At 38.3% G+C, this 21,594-nt stretch overlaps 1 protein-coding gene across 2 annotated transcripts in view; it reads left to right on the top strand.

The window, feature by feature from the left end:
• EHBP1 (EH domain binding protein 1) overlaps positions 1-21,594 on the top strand; it is a 206,711-nt gene that overhangs the window by 110,488 nt on the left and 74,629 nt on the right. For both annotated transcript variants that reach the window (XM_054290233.1, XM_054290234.1), the window contains exons 12-13: positions 16,037-16,215; positions 16,845-16,893. In XM_054290233.1, coding sequence (XP_054146208.1) covers positions 16,037-16,215; positions 16,845-16,893 — 228 coding nt within the window. The remainder of the gene's footprint in view (positions 1-16,036; positions 16,216-16,844; positions 16,894-21,594) is intronic.

A 21,594-nucleotide genomic window follows, 5' to 3' on the forward strand; every position in this document is an offset into this window, starting at 1 on the left:
TGATACTTCATAGTTTGTAGTAATGAGTAATGCACAGAATTTAGATACCATTAATATGCCTAATTCAGACAAATCACTTTGAAAGGCATGTGTAGGAAAAGCTTTTAAAGTGTGAATGAAATCATGTGCTCTGGCTCAATGAAAGGGATTTAAAGGAGCTAGCTAGAAACTAAAGCCATTGAGGAAATCACCTTGTAAATGTTACAAAAAATATTGGTGAGCTTAATATATTAGCTCAGCTTGAATATTTAAAAGCTTGATTAAACACTCACTGATTAAATGCTTACGCCACTTTAAAGAGAACTATGGTGTAGAGAGGGCAGTCTCTCACAAAGGAAAAATCATTTGGATTCAGAGGATGTGTAGCATGGTGAAACATCTTCTAATACATCTTATCCTGCCTCTCCCCATACTCCTTTAGAGCAGAGCTTGCTGGGGTGAGCTGTGGGTTCCCACTCACAGATGCTGTGCCACAGGATGCTCAGTAGTTGTAGCATGTCTACCATCCTCAAAATAAGGAGTATTTCAACAAACACCAACAAACAACCAACCACCCCCTCCCCCTAAACACAAATAAAATCAAAGCAGAATAATTACCCCAACCCTGCCCCCTCACCCCCCACTGTTACCTGGGATGGAATATCTTGAAGAACACAGCTCTCCAGGTACTCCAGGTATTGCAAGCTTCATTACTGATTTTTTTTACCTTGGTTGTAAAGGTAAAATTAAACATCCTTGTGATGTTTAATTTTGAGACTAGGAGCAACTTCATATGCATGCCTGGCATCTTTAGCACCAAGAGCACATCACTGTTGCTGGCATGGCATGGATTAAAGCCCACTGTAGCTGTAGAAAGTCACTTTTATTTCCCTGTGGGCTCAGTGTGGGGACCAGCATTAAGCTCACAGATGTGTACACAAGTGTTCAAATTGTGCCTGCACACCTGGGGGAGAGGCTGTCACAGGCATGCAGCAGAACCAGAGTAATACATTGTGGAAGCACTTCTGACTGAATGTCTGATGCTATTACATGCCTGGATTTTTGTAAGCATTCTTGAGACTTCATGCAGAGTCCACTGAAGGCAGGAAGAAGCTGAGGTCCTTTAGTTGCCCCTCAGTTGTGTTCCAGAGCAGTGAAATCTTTGCACCCAAGATTCCCTGAATGGGAACTGGGGCAGGTTAGAGTTGTTTAACTCCTTTTGTTGTCTTTTGTGTGTTGGAAAGGTGAGCCACAAGGAAGAGTACAGTCTCCTTGTCTTTGGTAGAGCAGCTAAAATCTTCATTCTCCCTCACTTCATCAACACCTTTGAGACAAGGAACTGTAATCTTAAAGCTTTGCAGGGGTCATATTTCTTGTCTTGCTTCAATGCAAATACATCCTTAGAATCTCACTCAGCTAAACAACCTTTAAGTTATCCTAAAATGTTATACCACCATAAACAATTATAAATAAAAGGTATGTTCTATTTTTTTTTTTTTTTTTTTGTTATTCCAATTATCTGCCTTGTGTTTTATGCTTCTGGAACATAATGAAAGTAATTTTTACTTAAAAAAACACATAGTCAGAATGCATTTCTGTTACTTCAAGTGAGCTTGGGCTGTTTTTTATATATTGAGAGAGTGCATATTTTCTTTCTGTATGTGTATATAGATACATACAAAGGTATATATGTCATATGTGTACCTTTATAACAATATATGAATATGGTATACATATATATCTTTATATATAACAAATATATGTTTATTATCTACATTCAGCCTTTCTAGAAAGTGAATTCAGACACCAGTTAGATACAGATGGCTTAACAGATCATCATTCAAGTGTTTTATTCTCGATCTGCTTCCTAACTCAACTGTATTCCATAACACCACGAGCTCTTTTCTTACCATGGCCAAAGTGCTCTTAGGAACTCTGTGAAAAGCTTTGTTTTTATCACTGTAAAGCCATGCTGCAGAATTGATGCTTTTCTGAAGTGCTCTCCTGCCCCTCTGTGCTATGGGTAAGTCATCTGTCATGGTTGTCATTGGCAGCAGTGACTCAGTGACCTAATGGGATTCAATCTTTTATTGGGACATGGATGTGTAGATCAGAACCCAATCAATAGGCTTACATGTAAAAAACCATGGCAAACCAAATATTGTTGCAATGCTCGGTGTGGTTGTAACTGTAACCACAACTTTTTCACTCTACCTAAAATGCTAATAGAATATTGCCGCTTGGATTTAAAAAAGAAAAAAAAATACTAAGAAGAGAAATTGCTTTTGAGGGGTTTTCAAGGAAAGAGTTTTCTCTGCAAAAGCATTTAACTATTTTTACATTTCTTTATAGCAACAAGATTAGACTTTTATTTAAAAAATGTTTGGGGTTTTGCCTGCTAGAATTAGGTTTTCTTTTTGGACAGTATCCTTTCTCGTGTTTACATACTTACCATTGTTTTCAAATGCAGGACCAGAATGTGGCATAGGTGTGAGTAATTGGGAATAGTAGAAGATAATTCCAGTGAGAGCCTCCACATTTTTGAAATGTTCTTCCATTTCTGGTCTCCTTGGATACATAAGTGCTTGATTTAAACTCACAACCTGTCTTTTTTTGCAAGCATTTAAAGAATCATAGAACCCATACAACACATGGGACATTACAGGGTTTGCTTCAGAACACTTTCTTCTCTTTTGGAAAAGTGTTTCCTTACTTTTTTGGAGAAAGCCAGCACTGTGACTAGTCTCCAGACAAATGAAATGTATTGCTCTGGATTTTGGGTCTTGCATGTGTTTCTGTGTTTTGGGGATTTTGAGCACAGATGAAGTGTAATTGGTCCTTTGTCACCTCAGTCTCACTTTCTCTGACAATTGCTCTGCCAGCATTTCATGGCCAGTACAGAAGAAAAAGAATAAAGGAAGCAAGATCATGCAGTGGGCCTATCTTCTGACCAGATTTTAGCAATTTCACATCCTTTAACTCCTTAACATTGTTCTTGCTTCTGTCCCTGCATGACTAATGGACTCTGTGTGGGTCCTCAAACAGATGATGTGAATGGCACTGGAAAATCCATATCTGCTTGGAACTATTTGAGAAATAGAGTCACATTAAAAAAAAAAAAGTTTAAAATGGGTTATTTTCATATTTATTGAGCAAAAAAAGAGTAAGAGAGATCAAATCCTACTGTAGTCTCATTTTGTTTTGCCCACATCTTAAAGGATTCTTCTTAAAAACTGGTGATGAGTATGGCTGTGATTTGTAGGTTTAGATTCCATAAGAATTGGCCTCTTTTTGTAGTCAAGTTAGTTACAAATATGTTTCTTCTGTCTGACTTAGGACATAAAATACCTCTGTAGTGTTCCATAAGGTAGAGACAGATATAGCATTCCTTAGTCTGCTTGGAGCTTCTTGGTTTGACTTCTACTCTGAAGAATCTTCTGAACAGCCAGGCTCTACCAGCTGCAGAAGAGGCTTTGGGAGACCAGTGAGACCCACCTTGCCTACCTAAACTCCTCTTTTGAGAGTCCAGAGCCCTCCCCTTCCTGCTTCCTCCCACCCACTCCCAGACTTGCAGAAGGGATTGTTAAGTACCAGCACCCAACACTGCCAAGGTTTTATGAACAGGAGAAAATAAAAATCGTTGCTAAATGACTTTTTAGTGTTTACATGTGGTAAAGAAAAAAACTTCTGTGAATGTAACTCATTGAGAAGCTAAACTGTGACTAAAGCAGCATGCACACTATATATTTATCAACTTGTCATTCTCCCACTAGAGCTTCAGCACTTGTGTGTGAGTGCTCTGTAAGTTTTATTGTAACTGTAGGAAAAACTGCTCTTTGAGCTCCCCTCCTGTACAGCTTTAAAGGTAAGGTAGGTGTTAATCAAATGATGTTGCTGTGCTTTGTTCCCAGTCATGTCTTGGTTGATGCTTCTGCTGCTGAGTGTTGCCTAGGAGTGTGAAAAGCTTGTGTTTTTAAGATGATGGATCCTGCACCTTTGAATAATTTTTAGAAGCTCATGTAACTTGGAACTAATGCTCAGTATTGGAACAAACTTTGTAGATGCCACTGGAAGCTTATTTAGAGCAGTTGGCTAATTTACCAAAGTTTGGAAATTGCAGCTGGTTTGCTGTGTTACCAGAGCTTTCCCTTTACATTAACTTTCTCTTCCCTTTATTCTCCCCATTTCAAAGACTGTCATAATCATTTAATCGCTCGTTATGCAATTAGATATGTTGCTACACATTTATTAGCAAACTTACTGTCAGACTAGTAGTAATGCTGTAATTTACACTTCCCAAAGCATGGAAATTCCTGTGTAGGAATGAAGGCTCCCTTCTTTTCCCTCCTCCACCTATCCCGAGGTGCTTGTGCAGTGAAAAGTATTGCAGGAGACTTGAGATGTGTGAGTGATAAGTGCTCTGCATGTTGTAACAGCTGGACATGATCAGACATGTTAAAGATGATGTATGAGGCTCGTGTGAGATTTGTGCATTTGTGCTGGCTGAAGATTTATCCTGTGTAGTTCCTTTGGGCTTCTCTGATAAATCTCATCTCATCCCCCATGCAAGAGAGAGCAGTTGATACCTTCCCCCAGTGCTCCTTCTAGTAACTGACTGAAAGACTGAAGTCTTGTGGTGCAGCCCTTCTGTCCAGGTGTTCCCTAGTTCTGCCTGCAGATGAGTGTTTGGAATCACAAGCTGCTCACGCCCAGCACATTAATCATCGCATCATCTGGGGACCAATAGAGAACCTGGCAGCAATGCTTAGTTTTCTTTAACACACCATATCAATGAAGTCCAAAAGGCACTTGAAATGTAACACTTTCTTCCATTTGTGGAAGCTGAAAGGCATAACTCCTCTTGAGGATTTTAATCCAGTGGACTTTAATGTATTGGGGATCCAGTGATGTCATCTGCCTGTCACTGGGAGTTAATGACAGTTAATGCATGGATTAATGATTGGAACAGTGTTGAAAGACCAGGGAGTCATGAATCCATATCTCTGATACTGCCTTAGAAGTACAGACTCCAATCAGAAATGCCTGTGGAGTTGTCTGTTCAGGAAAACCCATCAGGCCATTATCTGGGTCCTATGCTCATGAGTATTGTGCACAGTACAGGTGTAATAGTGCATGCTAACATCCCTGTCTGGTTCTTCACATACCCTGTTGTGGCAGTACCCTTCTTTTCTCTTTTAGCTTGGAATACTCCATGTACATATGAGCTGCAAAATTTGTCCCTTAAAGTTGAAATCAGCATTTTGTCTCAAATCTTTTAATAATATGATATTTGCCATGTAATCTTTTGCTCAAAGTGTTAATTTTTTTATTTAAATCACAAAATATTTTTTGTTTAGGGAATTTAAAACAAGGAAAAAGAAAGAGCTGCTGAACAAATTCTGTAGTTCCAAATATCAAGCTAATTTTTAAAATGTTAACATAAGTACTATATCGAATTAATGAAAAAAGCTATCTCTGTGGACAATGAACTAATACTTAATTCAGAATTTTATGGAGTAGATCCTAGGGATCATTTAGGAGTTTTACATGTGTTTAAAAAAATGAAACCCAGAAGATCTGACTGCTGTGCATTTGCTGTAACACCCCTGGAACGTGGCTAACGCCCAATTACTGCATGCTTAGACTTGGATGGGAATTACAATTGAGCTGTAAAATATTTTGACAGTTTCCAACTGTTGTGTCGTTATTAGCCAGGCATCATAAGAGAATGAAATTCAGTGATTTGATTAGGTTTGTATCATGATCTGCTTAAACAAGGACTTTCAACATAAACATGTAGTGTAAAGTGTTAATCAGAGGCAGTATTTAATTATTGCCAGCTTTTCTCGAGTTCTGCAGGAGAGAATTCCTCTCTCCCAAAGATTTTGATTTCTTAAATGAGACTTGCCATACCTTTATGCTTCAGCTTTTCATTTACAAGCTTTTACTTGTTGAGTGCTAAAAGCATAACCACACCAAATTTAATTTGTCGCATGAAAATTATGTGTGTATTTTTCAAGAGGATAGATTTGACAGTGTTGAAGCTAGGAAAGCTTGTGTTAATTACATATTATAAAACAAAAAGGATATTTTCATTTAACATGTATTTCTCCTTTTAGCTGAACAAGTCCTAGCAATTAGCAAATTTGAATAATGTAAGCATTCCTGGAAAAATATATGTTAAGCCAAGTGGCACTTGAATTGCTGTTACTTTTACATGTATTTTTATTTTGAAATGAAACTAATAAAGCAAAAATATTCAAACTGCATGCAAATTAAGCTCCAGATTGTGCTAGTCTTGTTATGTTCATTAAGCCATTGAATCCTTGAGTAGTGGCTGTTATTCCATGGGGACTATTCACAGAATAAGGTACTATTCAGAGAGGTAAAGATAACAATCTGCCTTCACACTGCTTAAATAGTGCTCATTCTGTTGGGCAACTAAAGCAAGAATATTCAAGCCTGTCATTCCTTCATTTTTCACTTGCTTTATTTAGTAATGCTTTTTTGTTTTCTGTGTTGCTTATGAGTGGTGCTTGAGAGTGAAGCATTCTGTTTCTGGTAGAGAAGGCATTTTCAAGTGTTGTCATCCTGTTTTTTCTTTAAAAAACCCTCTAAGGTAATCTTTGTCTCTCAGTTCAGTCTGTGACATCTCTGCTGAGGCTGAGAGCTGGTTTGGTTACCAGTGTTGCTTGCTGTTGCTGTTTGCCTGAATACCTCATTTCACCCGGCTGTAATTGGTGGAGTTTTTCTGACTCTTGTCCTGGGTTTGACCTGAACTCTCACCTTGCAGATGACAAAACCTTTGTAATGGTATCCTGGATTTTAAAGTGGCTTTGTGACTGTGGAAATGTGCTGTCTGGGAGAGAGCCTTCCTCTCTGGCAGTCCTCACAAGGAGCAGTTGGAGTGGTGGGCTTGTAGTCAGTAGCCAGTCTCCTAAACATCTGAGACAGCTGTAAACTGTTCAACTGTAGAGTTTTTCATTTGGAGAGTTGTTAGTGGTTATTGAACTTCCTGTGTATTCAGATAGCTGTGTGCTGGGAAAAAAACCAAAATATGCTGTGCTTTGCAAGGAGATCTGCTTAACATTGGGGAATTGGTGCATGAGTTGCCTATGAAAAAATAATATCAGAACCTCCACGCAAAGATTAATTTTTGAAATGGGAAATGGGGTTTTTTGGTGGGTGGTTGAACTGAGAGGCCAGTGTCAGGTGTTCCTTGGTGGGAATTAGGGGTTTTCCAGCTTCCTTCCCGTGCAGCCAGAGCATGGAAGGAAGCTCTGCCAGGCTCCTGCTCCCTTCTGGCAGCAGCCCATGTGAGCTGTAGGCTCTGGAGGTAAGAGACACACATAATGTTGGTCTGAAGCACATCTGAAAGATCACTTGGGCTTTCTACTTGCACAAATGCTAAGTTCTCCTTTATAAAATGAAAGATTTCTGCAACCTGTTGTTAAACAGTAATGAAGTATCCATGGCCTTCCCAGGCAGTCTTGAGTGCTTCATTTTCATTATACTGCATTAAAGATTGCTCCTCCTGATGTCTGATCTCTAGCAACTAAAGCCTGTAACTTTCTTTTGGCAAACACTGGTCTGGGGGTCAAAGGGTTTGCTTTTTTCTTTGGAATTTTACGTGCTTGATGATTTACCATGTTACTTTCCTCTATCGCTTGTTCATACCATAAATGACCTAAATGTGCTTCAGCTTTCTTAATGCTTTTTTCCCCACCCTCTGCAATTTTATTTGGGCTCATCTTCCTTACACTCTGCATCAGGGAAAACTGAATGTAAAATTTTTGATGTGGTTTTGTTGATGCTAAGTGGAGTGAGAGAGGCAGTCTTGATCTTGCAAGCTTTATTCCTGTCTGTACATCTCAGTACAATGTTTGTCTTTTTCACAACAATCTGATGTTGTTGACTTTATGTTCAGCTTGAATAGACTGTTTTCCCCATATCCTTTTGTGAAGAGCTGTTACCTAACCAGTTCTTCCTTATCCTGCGTTTATGTAAATGATTACTCCTTCCTATGTTTCACTTGCAGCTATCGAATTTCATACTTCTTTTTTCAGATCTTTACTCCTTTTTATGTGATTGGCGTTCTTGTGCATTCGATGTTCATCCCAGCTTCTTGTCCAGTTCACCTTCCTAACTCAGACTTGCACTGAACCTAAGAAATACTCTTGCAGAACCCCTTTCAATGCATATTTACAAGAATCACCTAAAACTAGTCTTGGGTATAGTTTTCCAGCCTGTTTTGCACCTATATGAGTCTCATTAAGGCTCTGTTTTCCATGCTTCCATATGAGAGCATCTTGAAAGACAATTAAAAGAGCTCAGCTACCTCTGTAATCTGTTATATGATGCTTCTCTACTCCCTGCTTCCCTCTTGCAGAAGGAACTTGGAGTGCTAGTCTTGATTTGTTGATGACAAATTAATTTGTTACTAGTCTTCTTTTAACTTTCATATGCTAAGAAGGGCCTTAATTATTTGTTCCACCTCCTTTTCATTGCTTGTCTGCATTCTTGCTATTTGTCCTTTTTCTTATGCTTTTAAAGGCTAGAAGGAAATGTAGTCTTTTCCTACACTTGTAATATTCTCCCCTATGTTCAAGTCTCCAAACTGACTATTCCTTTTGGATGTTGTTTCATATTGGCTCTTCCAGGACCTTAGGATTACATTAAATGTGTTCAGCTAATCTGAAAGCTTCTGATTTATCTCAGCTGTTTCCACATGGGGCTGAAATCTGACCTTTCTGTGTCTGTATGAGTAATGCAAGTCTCCAACTTCCATCTGATTTGTAGAATAAGGACAGATGTAGAAAAAAAGTACTGAGCATTTCAGATGTGTCCCCATCATCTATGGACAGCTTCTCCTTACTACTGAGGAGGGAAGCAATACTTCTGTTAATTTCCTTCTCACGATTGTTTACATGGGGTCAGCTGTCAATGCAGTAGTTTATCAAGGCAAAAACTTGTTTCCATTAAATTCTCACTTATCTCTTGCTGTCCTCAGGAGCTTTAAGAATATCCATCTTTATGCCTGGTGCCAGCTCATGGGTACCAGCAGCTCACAAGTACCAGCAGCTCATGCAGGATTGTAAAATATACTTATTTTATTTCCACTGTCAGCCAAGTGGAGTACTATGGCCTTCAGGGGTACTGTGACATCAGTACCAGGCTTAAAAATACTGAGTGCTCCAAGCACACCCAAACAGAGATTGTTTTCCTTTGTTGCTGCAATACCTGAACAAATCTGGCATCTGTGTTGTGTTCTCAAGTATTTCAAACAAAGATTTCTCATAGGTAAAGGCTGATGCTTCCATAAATCTGCCTATGGTTGGGCATTAATATAAATGATGCTGTATATTTACAAAATAGGTAACTATAAAGTTTTGAGCAATGTCACCTTTAATGAGCCAACATCAGAAGGTTGCCTGAAAAAAACATGTCTGTTGAAATGTTCAGAAGAGTGGGATAATGACTTGTGTTTATTTAATGGCTCTGTCAAAAGAAATTCCTGCAAAAGCAACAAGAGTTCACTGTTTTTAGGAAGAATTGGCAGTGACTCTCGTTTTTAGTTTGCCTTGTGCTTTCTTTTAGAACAGATTCTTGTGACCTTTTCTGACAAGCTCTAACACTTCCATTGTTTGCTGCAGGCCTTTGAAATGTGGCAGAGATAGCCTTGGGCCCAGGGAGGTGCGTTTTGCTAGTTCAGTTCACATTTAACAAAGTTAAAAGCTTTGAAAATTGCTATTCCTCATCTGTGGTTTAAGTTGCTTAATTCTGGCAACCTGCCCAAAACCCTGAACGTTCCCATCGTGGCAGAGAGCCAGGGATTGTGAACCAGCAGCATCCTGGTAGCTCATCTGGGCTTCCAGCACAGATTACATGAGAGCAGAGCGTTCAGCCCACATGCCACCGGGACAACTGGAGGAAGGAAGGTGGACACAAGGAAACTGCCTATCTTCTGAGAGCAGAAAAATGAGGCCCCATCCCTGCATGTCATCTGTTCATACTGTTACATTATAAATACGTGTAATCATCAGAGACCGAGCTCCTTGTTGGCTTCTGCTTAATGGTACGAGTTCCATAGCTTTTCTTGAGATTTTTAATTGAAAACACGGCGCTCAAGACAAAGATTATGCGACCTCAGGGAAGAGAGGCTAGGTGAGCCTCGGCCAATCCCTTTTTAATAGTTCAGTCTGAGAAGGAGATCACTGTAACTTTTTTCCTGGCTGTACTGACCATCAGGTGAAATTACTTCCGCATAAGTAACCAATTCATTATGTTGTCTGAGATTTGTTTCCCTTTTACCAGTTCATTAACATAATCTTCTCCTTGCAATTAGCTAATAAATTTAGGGCTTCTCAGCTTGGTGAGGTAGCTGCCCACACTCCTGTGCAGTCCTGTTGTTCTCTGCTGAGAACATCCACGGGGGAGGTTGTCATCTGGAAATAAATCGTCTGCTTCGCTCTTAATTGATTGCCATGAGCAGACAGCCTTGTGTCCTGTTGCGCAAACGAGGCAATTGTCCAGCAGTTGATGTGTTGTGAATTTTGGTTCTGAAGGTTTAGAGTTTAGTTCTGAATTCTTGGCTTCTTTCATCCTTTTAATCCCTGACAATGAAAACCAAACCAAAATCCTAAAAGACTCAGCTAAGAAAATGTTACTTCATTACTAGACAAAGTAAAAAGCAAGAGGAGGCTACCAGATAATTACAAAAGTTACAAAATTAAGTACTTAGCAGTAGCCTTTGTTACTGCAGTCTCTCCCATCTTTGTGCACTGGATGCCTGTAGGTTATATACATGTGCACATTTCAATTTTATGATGACATACTGTAATTTTCTACGAGATCACTTCCTTGGTGCTCAGAGTAAAAGTAACCAGAGGCAGCCATCTGCAGGCTTGCTGTCATTTCTTTGTCCAGGTATGGTTTGGAAAAGCTCTTTCCAGACTCTTGGCCGTCAAAATATGTAACAGGCAACTGAAAACCCTTTTGCATTAAATAATCAGACCTCTTTGACCAACTGCTAACTTGAGGTGTGTCCCAAGGATTTCACCTTCCACATTGAAACATGAGAACATCATGTCAGCTCAGGCAGATGTTTAAGTGTTGGGTTATGATTGAACATGGGCTGGTTTGGTTGTGCCAAAATTAAACCTGTAAAATGATAAGCAATTTAAAGCTTATGCCTAAGGCTTTTGAGATAAAAGTTTGTATTTTATTGCATATCCACATTGGCTGTAGGCACAATCAGAAGAGTGAGGAAGGCGAAGTTTTAGGATATCTGCTGCTGCTGAAACCTGGAGGTTACCTAAATGCTCATTATTAATCATATGTAGGAAATAAATTCGGTGTAACTTGTGTCCAGCAGCTGGGTTTTCATATCTCGTTCATTTTTAGGGACAGTAGGAACCAGAGACATTTTGCACCATGCAAATAAGGAGCACAAAGTTAAAGAATGTTCTCCTAAACAGATCAATTTCTTTATCATAGTAACAGAATAGCAGAACTAACATTTCTTTCAAGGAAATGTGTATTTTCTAATACATACATGATCTTCCCTTATTAGAAGCAAAGAGCAATGCCACTTGTATTTTGATGTGTCACTAAATTGTAATCTTATGGTGACCTGCTATGTAAAAAATACCTAACTACCCTAAGTAAAGAACATCTCAGCACAACTGGGTCATGAGGATGTTTTCTCCATTTTTGGAATAAAACAGAAAGTGTTCCATTCTATCTTTGTAGACTCTTTCCATATTGTATTTGAAATTCCTGATAGCACTTCTTGACTTATGCCCAGACTGTTCCACAGCCCAGAATAAACAAAACTGAATGCATGTTGGACACATACAGACCTTGTCAAAGGCATAAATTCTATTAAATGAGCCATATTCAAATTCTAATATTCCCAGGCTAATGGGACATTCCTATGGGTGAAGTCCTGTGTTGTTTAAAAAACAAAATTTTAGAATATCATTTTGAGGGTATAAAGTTACCTGTTTGACTGAAATGTATTTGGTGTCTTGATTCTGTTGCACCTTTATACAGCTTTTCAGACTGTTCAGTTCAGCTGAGTTTCCTGGACTTCTATATCCAGCCACATGCTGCACATTTTCACTCACCTACTTGTGCCTTACTTTCATTTACCTTACCTTGCATTTTAATGGTTGCACAATTTTCTGTGAGCCCAGACAGCGTCGTGGTTTTGATAGGGGTACGGGAAAATCCCCTTTATTTTGCTCAGTCAAATAAGTTAGAGGCCAGTGTCTGTACTTGCCTCTTGAGGGAAAAAAACTTGCTTGTTCATTGTTTGTAGGTCTTCCCTATTCTGAATTTTTAGCCCTATCTCAGTCTGAGAGAGCTCAATCTGAGCTTCCTCTGCTGCAGTTAATTACCAGTCCTGGGTGGTTGTCTCAGCTCCTTTCCTCTTCTAGGAGTTGTGTTCATTCATTAATATAAAACCCAAACCATGTAAGTGTTTCACCTAGATTACAAATTTTTTTTTTTCCCCTTACTCCTCTCAGCATCTTTCTCTTATGGGCTTCAACACTCCTGCTTTCTTTAAACACCTCTATCCCCATGCAACCTGCCTACAAGCCTTTGAGGTCCTCAGTCTGAGCCCCTACAGTCTTCATCCTGGCTGTGTCACCGTCCCATAGCTCCATGTTCTCATCACAGTTCCTGTCTTGATTTTCTTCTCCTGAGTGTTGGGCTGTGTCAGAGATGCAACTCAATCCTTGCTATGTGAGCCATCACTGTGCCTCGTGCTGAGTTCCTCAGAGCAGCAAAACCAGCTATTTGAATATTTTTAAGTGTGGGTATGCAGCCTAATACTTGAAGCTATTGTCCTCTTGTTAACATAATGGTCTGATGGGATAATCTCCCAAGAGAAAAAATGCATACACTATAAAACATATCAGCTGAGCTTCCAGAATGTGTAAAAAGAAGAATAGAGACTTCAGGGCTTTTGTTGAGTGTGAACCGAAGATATCCCAAAGCCAATGCTGACTCCAGCTGATAAATCCATCCTCATGATGCTGTGTTTAGATCTGAGCTACCCTGTGAGGGATGAGCTCTGGAACCTCCGCGCTCGCCGTGCGCTGCTCCACGGCTGGACAGAAGCCAGTTGTGTTGGATTCCATGACCTGTTGATCAGTGAGCAGCTCTGGCAATCTGCTGTGGATATCTTGGCCTTTCTAGTGGCATTTCCAGCCGAGTTCGCAGGGACTTCGGCTTTTGAGCTCAAAAAGGCAAGTTGTGACTGCTGTGTCGTTTAGAAGAATTGTGTAGTCAGTGCTGAAAAGAATGATGTAAGAAAAAGGTTATTAAATTTTCATTTCATCTGATTAGTTACTACCAATCATGTAGAGCTAGAAATAGGCACTTGGTAGTAATTGTGTTTGCACCAAGCCAGTAATTAATATGTCCAACATACAAATATTGAAAGAAAATGTTTTGCATGATGGTTTTTCACACACACATGAAAAAGAAACTAAAACTAATATTTGTAAACTCCTCTGAAGGCCTGTCAAGTGCTCGCATACAGTTCTGCCTTTACTTCTGTATTTCCATTGTGTCTGGAGTTGAATGCTTTTATCATAGATTAAATAACGAAAGCTTTGACGCAGGTGGTGATTAGGAGCATAACATTGTCATGGTATTAACTTCACCTTTATCAAAAAACACGGACTAATAAGTGTGGAAAGAAAACCTTATACAATTTCTGCTTTATCAGGTAAGAGAAGAGAAGATTGTACGTGTTATGCACGTTATGCGTGTCCTAAATCTTCTGTATTCTGGAAAAAGTGCTTTTAGAAAATCTAACATAAGTAGAAAGAAAAACACAGAAAAAAGCTGCAGATTTTCAAGGATTCTGCAGTCCGTCTTTTTAAACATTGATAATTTTAGAATACATTTTTAAATGAAGTATGAAATTCTGCCTTATTTATTGGTTTACTACTTTTGTATTTCCTTCTGTAAAATCTGGTTTTAAATTCAGCTACATCTTCAGTTTGTTAGATAAGTAATTAAAGTAATTTAAATGGCAATATTGCCTAAGGCAATTTCAGTGTTAACAAGAAAGTGTTTAGGTGGTGACTGGAAAATTTACCGTTTTTGTTGAGAGTTTCAGCAACAACTATTAAGCCTTTATAATTTACATTTAATATATCTGGTAAGTAGTGCTCTATGATTTGAAGAAGTAGCTTTTTGCATTAATAATTTGTTAAAATATCACTTTTCCACTATTTGATAATGTTGTTTTGGTTTTTTCCTCTCATTGAATACATCTCTCAGTAGTGCTATTTCCATGTCTGTAACTTGTAATAGGAAATATATTTTAAGTAACGTAGCACCTTAAATTTGAGGTCAATGATTAGTTACTAGATTTTGCTTCAAGTTGTAAAGAAAACAAGAGAAAAGCGCCATCTTAATTACTTCACTGAATCTGAAGTAACAGCTCCTATGCAATATTTGTTTCTCTGATTAAAATCTTGTGCGTGGTAAAGTTTATAATTTATTGCTACTTTTCCTTCCCTATTTTGTATATCCCTGTTAAAGCTGTTAATTCAGTGTATTTGGAGATATTTGTCTCGTTGTTAATGGATTTGTTCATGCTGATTTGAATTGTTGACAGGATTACAAAACCTAAGCACTTTCTAACAAGTTATTTTGTACATATGATGTGGAGTTTAAAAAAAAATAATCTCAGCAAGGTATACCTTTTGCACTTTGCAAATGAGTTAGCAGTGCTTCTGTCTGGTGAGGAGGTAGTGTGTTTATGCAACAACTTTTTAGGGCTGATTTGACAGTAAATGAAAAATTACTTCCCCAGCTCTGCACTTTTTTTTTCCCCAGAAGCATTGAAAACAAATGAGTTGATAGCAGCTAATTGCTGAGCACTGACAGGCTTCAGTCAAGGGGGGGCATCGTTGGTCTTTCACAAATAGACAATAACAAGTAAATCCGTTTGACCATAAAGTGGCTGTGATACAGTAAATTACTTGCTCTTAATTTGTCTTAATTTGGGAGCTCTCTAGCTCTAAAGTGCATCAAGAGCTTGTTTGTTTTGTATATATGCTTTAAATGATATTACATTGAAAGAATAGGGGATCTCAGTTCTTTCACTGTAAATCAAACATAGGATTTACATCAGTCACATTCTGCCTGTTTGATTAGATCTGAGAAGTTTTTAAAGTGACAGTATTTTTCTAGGGAAGTGTGTATGTCTTGAAAGCAGCTGCTGCAATCAGAATGCTGAATTTGAGGAGCAGCGGATAGTCTGACAAATGCCAAATGCCTGAAGTGTTCTATTTTATTTCTTGCTTTATGCCCACAAAAACGTTACTAAAAGAGTCAAAATAACCTTTTTTGGAAATGGTCATTATTAGCTAATGATGATCTAATGGTTGTTAGCTAATGACACTTGTTAGAAACCACGTTCTGGTAAGAGTTTTCATCTGAAATTCCTTTTCCACATAGAAAAGCTGAAGCCTGGAAGAGGCAGCTCTTCGGGTTCGGTTGGAAGTGGCTGTTCAGAAACACGGTGCCATAATTACCTTTATGCAATTGCACAGAAGGAGCACCAAAACTCTCCTCTGGAGCCTGTACCAGAGGAATTCATCAATCCTGTGTTGTGACTTTGATTGTGAAAGGGCTCGTGGGGATACTTTTCCATGGCTGCATTTTGGGAAGTGTTTTCAAGGCTGTGTGTCACGGGCTGTGCAGGGCTGTGCCGTGTTTCAGCACGGGTGTTTCCACTGGTACAATTCTTGGCCTCTTCCCCGTGTAGATCTGGAATCCTGTATATCTGCATCCTTGGGAGACAAGTGCCTAAGGCAACAACTGTAGATAATAACTCACGATTTGTGTCTTTTGCAAGTTACAGTCATTGTAAACTGACAGCTGTGAAGGAGCTAAACTCACATCAAAGGATACAGATCATCTAGTTGGGTCAATTAATGTTAATTCTCGTCTTCCATTAAATTCTTTTATCTTCTCTCTCTTTTTTTCCTTTTTTTTTTTTTCCTCTGTTTTTTTTTTTTTTTTCCAGCCAAGCCCAATACCAAGTCCTGTTTTGGGGAGAAAGCCAAATGCCAGTCAGTCATTGCTCGTGTGGTGCAAAGAAGTTACAAAAAACTATAGGGGAGTGAAAATCACCAATTTCACCACGTCGTGGAGAAACGGTTTATCCTTTTGTGCAATATTACATCACTTTAGACCAGACCTAATGTAAGTGGTATACTCTTTGCCTGCATAAGCTAACTCTCATAGAAATACTGAACAATTTTTTAACTTGAAAATCAAATACCAGTGTGTTTTAGGTGCTGAACTGTTTTCACCCTTTGCTTTCAAGCAGGGAACCGTCCTTTCTAAGAAACCAGATTTATGAATGCTCAAACTTTGTGACCTCTTTGCTCTCCCTTGTTGCATAAACAATTATTTCTCCCCTCTCTGTGATTTGTTTTTCTTCTTCTTAATCTTATACAAAGAACTGACTTCAAGATGATTATGAGAATTGCGCCAGTGTTGAAATGAGATGAGAGGAATAAGCTCTTTGTATGCTGACAAGGACGGATTACCTCCTGGTAAATTTGGTTGTCAAGGCTGGCCTCTAGTCCCTGCCTTAACTTCTTTTTTAGATGGAGAGCTTCAGGCAATGAAACATGTAATCGGTGTTTGTTTATTTATTTATTTATTCCTTTAATTTTCCACACTATTAGTTTTGTTGATTGAATTGCTGTGAAATTGCTAGTTACTGTATGATATTATTGTATGTCAAATTTTTAGATTTAGTTTGTTTTAAAACTGCTGCTTTTATCAAATGCTGTATATACCCACTGTGCCATTTTCCCCCTCAGTGACTACAAGTCCCTGAATCCTCAAGATATTAAAGAGAACAACAAAAAGGTAAGAACTGCCAGGCAAAAAACCAAAACCCAAAAACAAAACCATAGCCTCAATTTTGACTTCACTGCAGGTTTTTATTAATTTTGAGAAAGTATGGTTGTTTTGTAAGGTCATAACTGTGGCTCACAGAAGGTATTCGGCCTCCCGCGGTTCAGATCGGATGTGTTATTGACTCAAGTTTGTCATGGTTTTAACATTCACAACAAGTGCAGGGCTGGCATTAGAGTTTAATATTTGTATGGCCTATATTAAGTGTGAGAACAGAGGAGGGGCCTGGCCAGCCTTCTGTGAGCACTGCTCTGGTTTTTCCAATCAGCCACGTAATTAAGAGAATGAAAAATGTAACTGCTCTTGGACTGTGGTACACAAGGCTTCTCTTGCTGTTGCTTTAACAAGGCTCTGGGAGCTGGGCACGGTTGATGTTGTTTTGATGGTGATTGTTATATTTTTAAAGACGGAATTTTACACCTACTCTTACAGTGCATCAGCTGAATGAAGTAGTGTGCACAACATGGGAGGTTTAGGATAAAAGGTGTTGACATATTCCTTTACAAATAAATTAAATGCTAGCAAAATAGTTAATAGCCTTGTGCTGTGCAACTGCTTTAAACCAGTCTTTGTAGGTGCAAGATGTAGAAAGTTTCTCTGGAAGAAGCAGGAATTCAGTTTGGGGATCACTGGAAGACTGTTTATTTCTGCTCACTATTTTAGATATGTTACAAGCTTCAGTTGGGCCCTAGAGACATGTTTAGAAATTACAATTTTCATGTGAGTCACTGATAATAAAATTGTTCCTGAAGATCATCTGAAAATTGTTTTAAGTATCTGCCTTCTTAAAGCTGTGATTTTATTTTTATACTGCTTTAAAAGGCACTAAATTTAACTGGGATGAAGGTATAAAAATACACTTTAAATAAATTACCAAGTTCAATATTATATAGCAAACATATCTACAATCTAGTATTATTTACTTACATGGAATTTATCAAAGTGCTTTATTAAAATTCATTTTGTTTATATTTTAATGTACCTGCACACTTATGTGTTAAACAGGGAGTTACTTGTCTTTAATTTAGTACTTAAGTATTATAAATAATGAAATATCTCTGAGCAGCTCCTATCTAATGAGTATTTAGCTGATGATATTTTTTTTCATAATAATAGGAGGACTTACAATGACCTAAGTGGATTATCTGTGGCATCACAGTATTTTCTGTGACCATATGTTTTTGTACTTCAAGTTTTGTTGAGCGTCTGGCCTAATTAAGCTGGATTATAAAAAAGAAAGAATAGATTATTAATTAAAAATGTTAGCAGTATGATCAGTCATCTTTTCTTTGTGAAACTGTGATGGCAAACAGGGAACTTTTTAGCCTGTCTCTAACAGGATATAGTTCCCAGAATTGAAGAAATAGTGATTGTTATTATTGTGCAGTTTTTTTCTTTCATCACTTTGCCAGCCTTTGCCTGACAGCTACCCTGAGTATCTCAGTTGCTTCCTGCAGATTTATTTCCTGGTCTCACACAGTTCTGCCAGATAACCCCGTGTGCCCTTGGTTGGAGTGAATGCAGCACTGCCAACAATGGCTGCCTAGAAATTCCATGCAGATATGTAACACATTTGACAATGATTCCTCCTAACCAATTAAAATAACATCTTTGGATGAATAGGATGATTTTCTTTGTCTGAAGCAGTTCTTTTTCTTTTTTTTCCAATGTTTTTCTGCCTCTCCCTCTCCCCAAAAGGAAAACCATAGATTAAAGGTTAACCCATAAGAGTATATATCTTAGAAGTGCATGACCTTGTTTGTATTTTAATTTTTAAAAAAATGAGGAAATCTTAAGATTTCTTAACGACTGTTTCAGAGCAAATATTGGGTATAATTAAGGATGGAAATGCACTCTTAAAAAAGGCATGTCATCAGAGGTTCTTTATAATACACACCAACCACTTGCCAGTTGGGTGCTGCCACTGATGCTGAATAAAAAAGGGTATTTACCTGTGACATCTGATCTTGGCCAATATGTCAGTGTGTTACAGAGTTGGGAAATGATTGGAATACTGCCTGTGGTGCTTGTGCTGATGGATCCCAATTGATGTCTGTCAATCAGCTTGTCAGTAAATTTAAAAAAAGAAAAAGACTTCATTGGGAGATAGATAAATAGGCTTAGTCTCCTGAATATACATATATTTAAAAAATCCCAAACAACTACTACATTGGCATCAGTCTGAATTGGAAGGTATTTTTGGTGCACATTAGAAATTCAAATTTCTATCAGGAACAAAAGAGAAACCAGGATTATCTTTGAGAAAATTACAAACATTACAGGGATACTTTCCCAGTTGGTCTAAAGAGTTGTGCTTCTACTTAAATCTCAGATATAGCTAACTATTCATATTACCTTCCTAGTAGTGTTAAACAGTTAATGTGATTTAATATGTCCATTTGATTATTATTAAATAATAATAAAATTTAAATTAAGGGAAAATTTATTAAAATTACAGCATACTGGCACTATAGTTCCTTATCAGCATTAAAAATATTTTGTCTCACTCATAACATGTCCTGCACTTTAAAAATATAAGCTACTAAACAAGACTTGGGCTGGATCTTAGACAAGATGAAGGAATGAGAAGTAGAAGGGCACAACAGTATTTTGCTAATAATGAATTTCTGGTTTTAGTCATTGTTTAGAGAAGCTTGGTTCATTTATCATGTGGTGATATCTTTTGGATGTTCAATTGGCACTTCTTATTTTCATGATGCTCCCCAGTTCTTGGCCATTTCTAACAAATTCCTCAATACATTTGAACTTGAGTGATCATCTTAATAAAATATCCCATTTTTAAAGGGAATTCTTTTAAATTATACATTTAAATAGGAGAATTCAGATTTACAGGGGTAGTATTGAGTCAAAATGAAAAATATTCCTTACCTTGAAACGGGAGTTAGTATTTTTATAATAGGTGTTCATGCTTACCTCTACAATTTGATTCCACAAAGTCATAAGAACAGATCTAATTGCATGTGTAGGAGATGCTTGTTGGCATCAGCAGGATAATGTAGAAGCAGAGTTAAACATGCAGAGTAGTAAATATTTGCAAAAATTGGGGCTGAGTTATGCCTGTGTTTGACAAAAATAATTTGACTTGGAAAATTTTCTTTGTTAATACTATGTTACAAACTAATTAGAAATATGATGAATTTATAAATATGCTGGAATATCAGGAAACTCCCAGCTTTTCTAGTAGTGAAGAGCAACCCATCACATAGTGCTATATGGACACATCCAGAACACACAATTGCTATTTCTAGAGCTACTGTCTGTAGAACATTGGCATGCCAATCTACATATCTAGTGTACTTTGAAAGGAGAGAAGCAAAAATGTGGATGAGAATGAGAGGGGATGGGGAATAGGTGTCAGGCATCAGCAGGAAATAACTGTGTTTAATCCCAGGCATCACCAGAAGAACTGAGCAGCCAACAAAAAGTGATTGCAGCTGTACTGAGAATATCCATCATTCCAAATTCAGTCCTGCTGTAGTGTTACTTCTAAGCAAGTACCTTTCCTGAGACCTGAAACACTGTCCTCACCTTAATTTTACAGACCCTGGGAGATACTCATAGAATTTAGTTTTATTAGCACAGAAAGAATAAGAATAAGAAATTGAGGGTATAAAAGGAGTTTAGGTCAAGTCATGTCTATGGGCTTTGGCTGCCCTGGCTGCTGTGCCTGTCCTTAAGTCCTGTCATTCTTCAGATGGTGACTCCCACTACCTGCAGTGTGAGGTAACAAGTTATTTATGCCACTGAATCAGCACTGACCCACTTTGCAAACAGCACTTCCTGGCATTACCTTTACTCCACAGACAGCACGGGTGGCTCGCTGTGTGTCCGTGCCCAGCCTGTTTCTGCTGTGGTATGAGCATCCATCATTGCTGCTCACTGCCATGCCTTAGGCTGCCACCCAAATCCCTGCATTGCTGCTCTCTCTGCTCCTCATGTCTATTCAGTCCCACCCATCTTGTCTCCCTCTCCTCCACAGTCAGCTTGATCCTGCTCCTCCTACTCTGTTTCCCAGGATGCTGTAAATGGCAGCTGTCCCTCTTCTACCATCCAGCTTGCTGCCATTGCCTCCCACCTATTATTTTGCTGCTGTTCTGCTCCATCTGGAGTTTTGTACCAGCAAATACACCAGTCATGTTTGCCACTGCTGCTCCTATATCTAAGCACACCTCTGTATTTATAAATGCCATAACAGTCTCTCATCATAATAAACCTTCCCAAGAAATACTACACCAAATACCAGCAATGATTTTAGGCCAAATCATTTTGCATGGGGAGATCCCCAGAAGAGCTTAATAATGAATTATTCAGACTATTTCTGTGTCTAGATAAACTCTGTGAATCATTTATTATAATTATATAAAAAATACTTCACCTAAAGTGCTTTGGAAAGTTATACCTGAGCATGAGAGGAGGCATGAAAAATTTCGGAAAGATAAATTCCAGGTTTTGGAAGCAAAGTTTGAAAAGCAGCTGAAACAAAAACTATTGGACCACTGAGTAGGGAATGCCATTGCAAGGAGGAGGAGAGAGCCTCTTTTTCTCAGAGCAAACAAAACATCTGGGTCTGCCAGGAGCAGGCCAGCCCAGCCCCACATTCTGTCTCACTGTTGAATTCTTAGTAATATAAAA

The sequence above is a fragment of the Melozone crissalis genome, unplaced genomic scaffold (assembly GCF_028551555.1).
Source record: "Melozone crissalis strain CALT ecotype California unplaced genomic scaffold, PUWL_Pcris_2 ptg000081l_1, whole genome shotgun sequence".
NCBI classification, from domain to species: domain Eukaryota; kingdom Metazoa; phylum Chordata; class Aves; order Passeriformes; family Passerellidae; genus Melozone; species Melozone crissalis.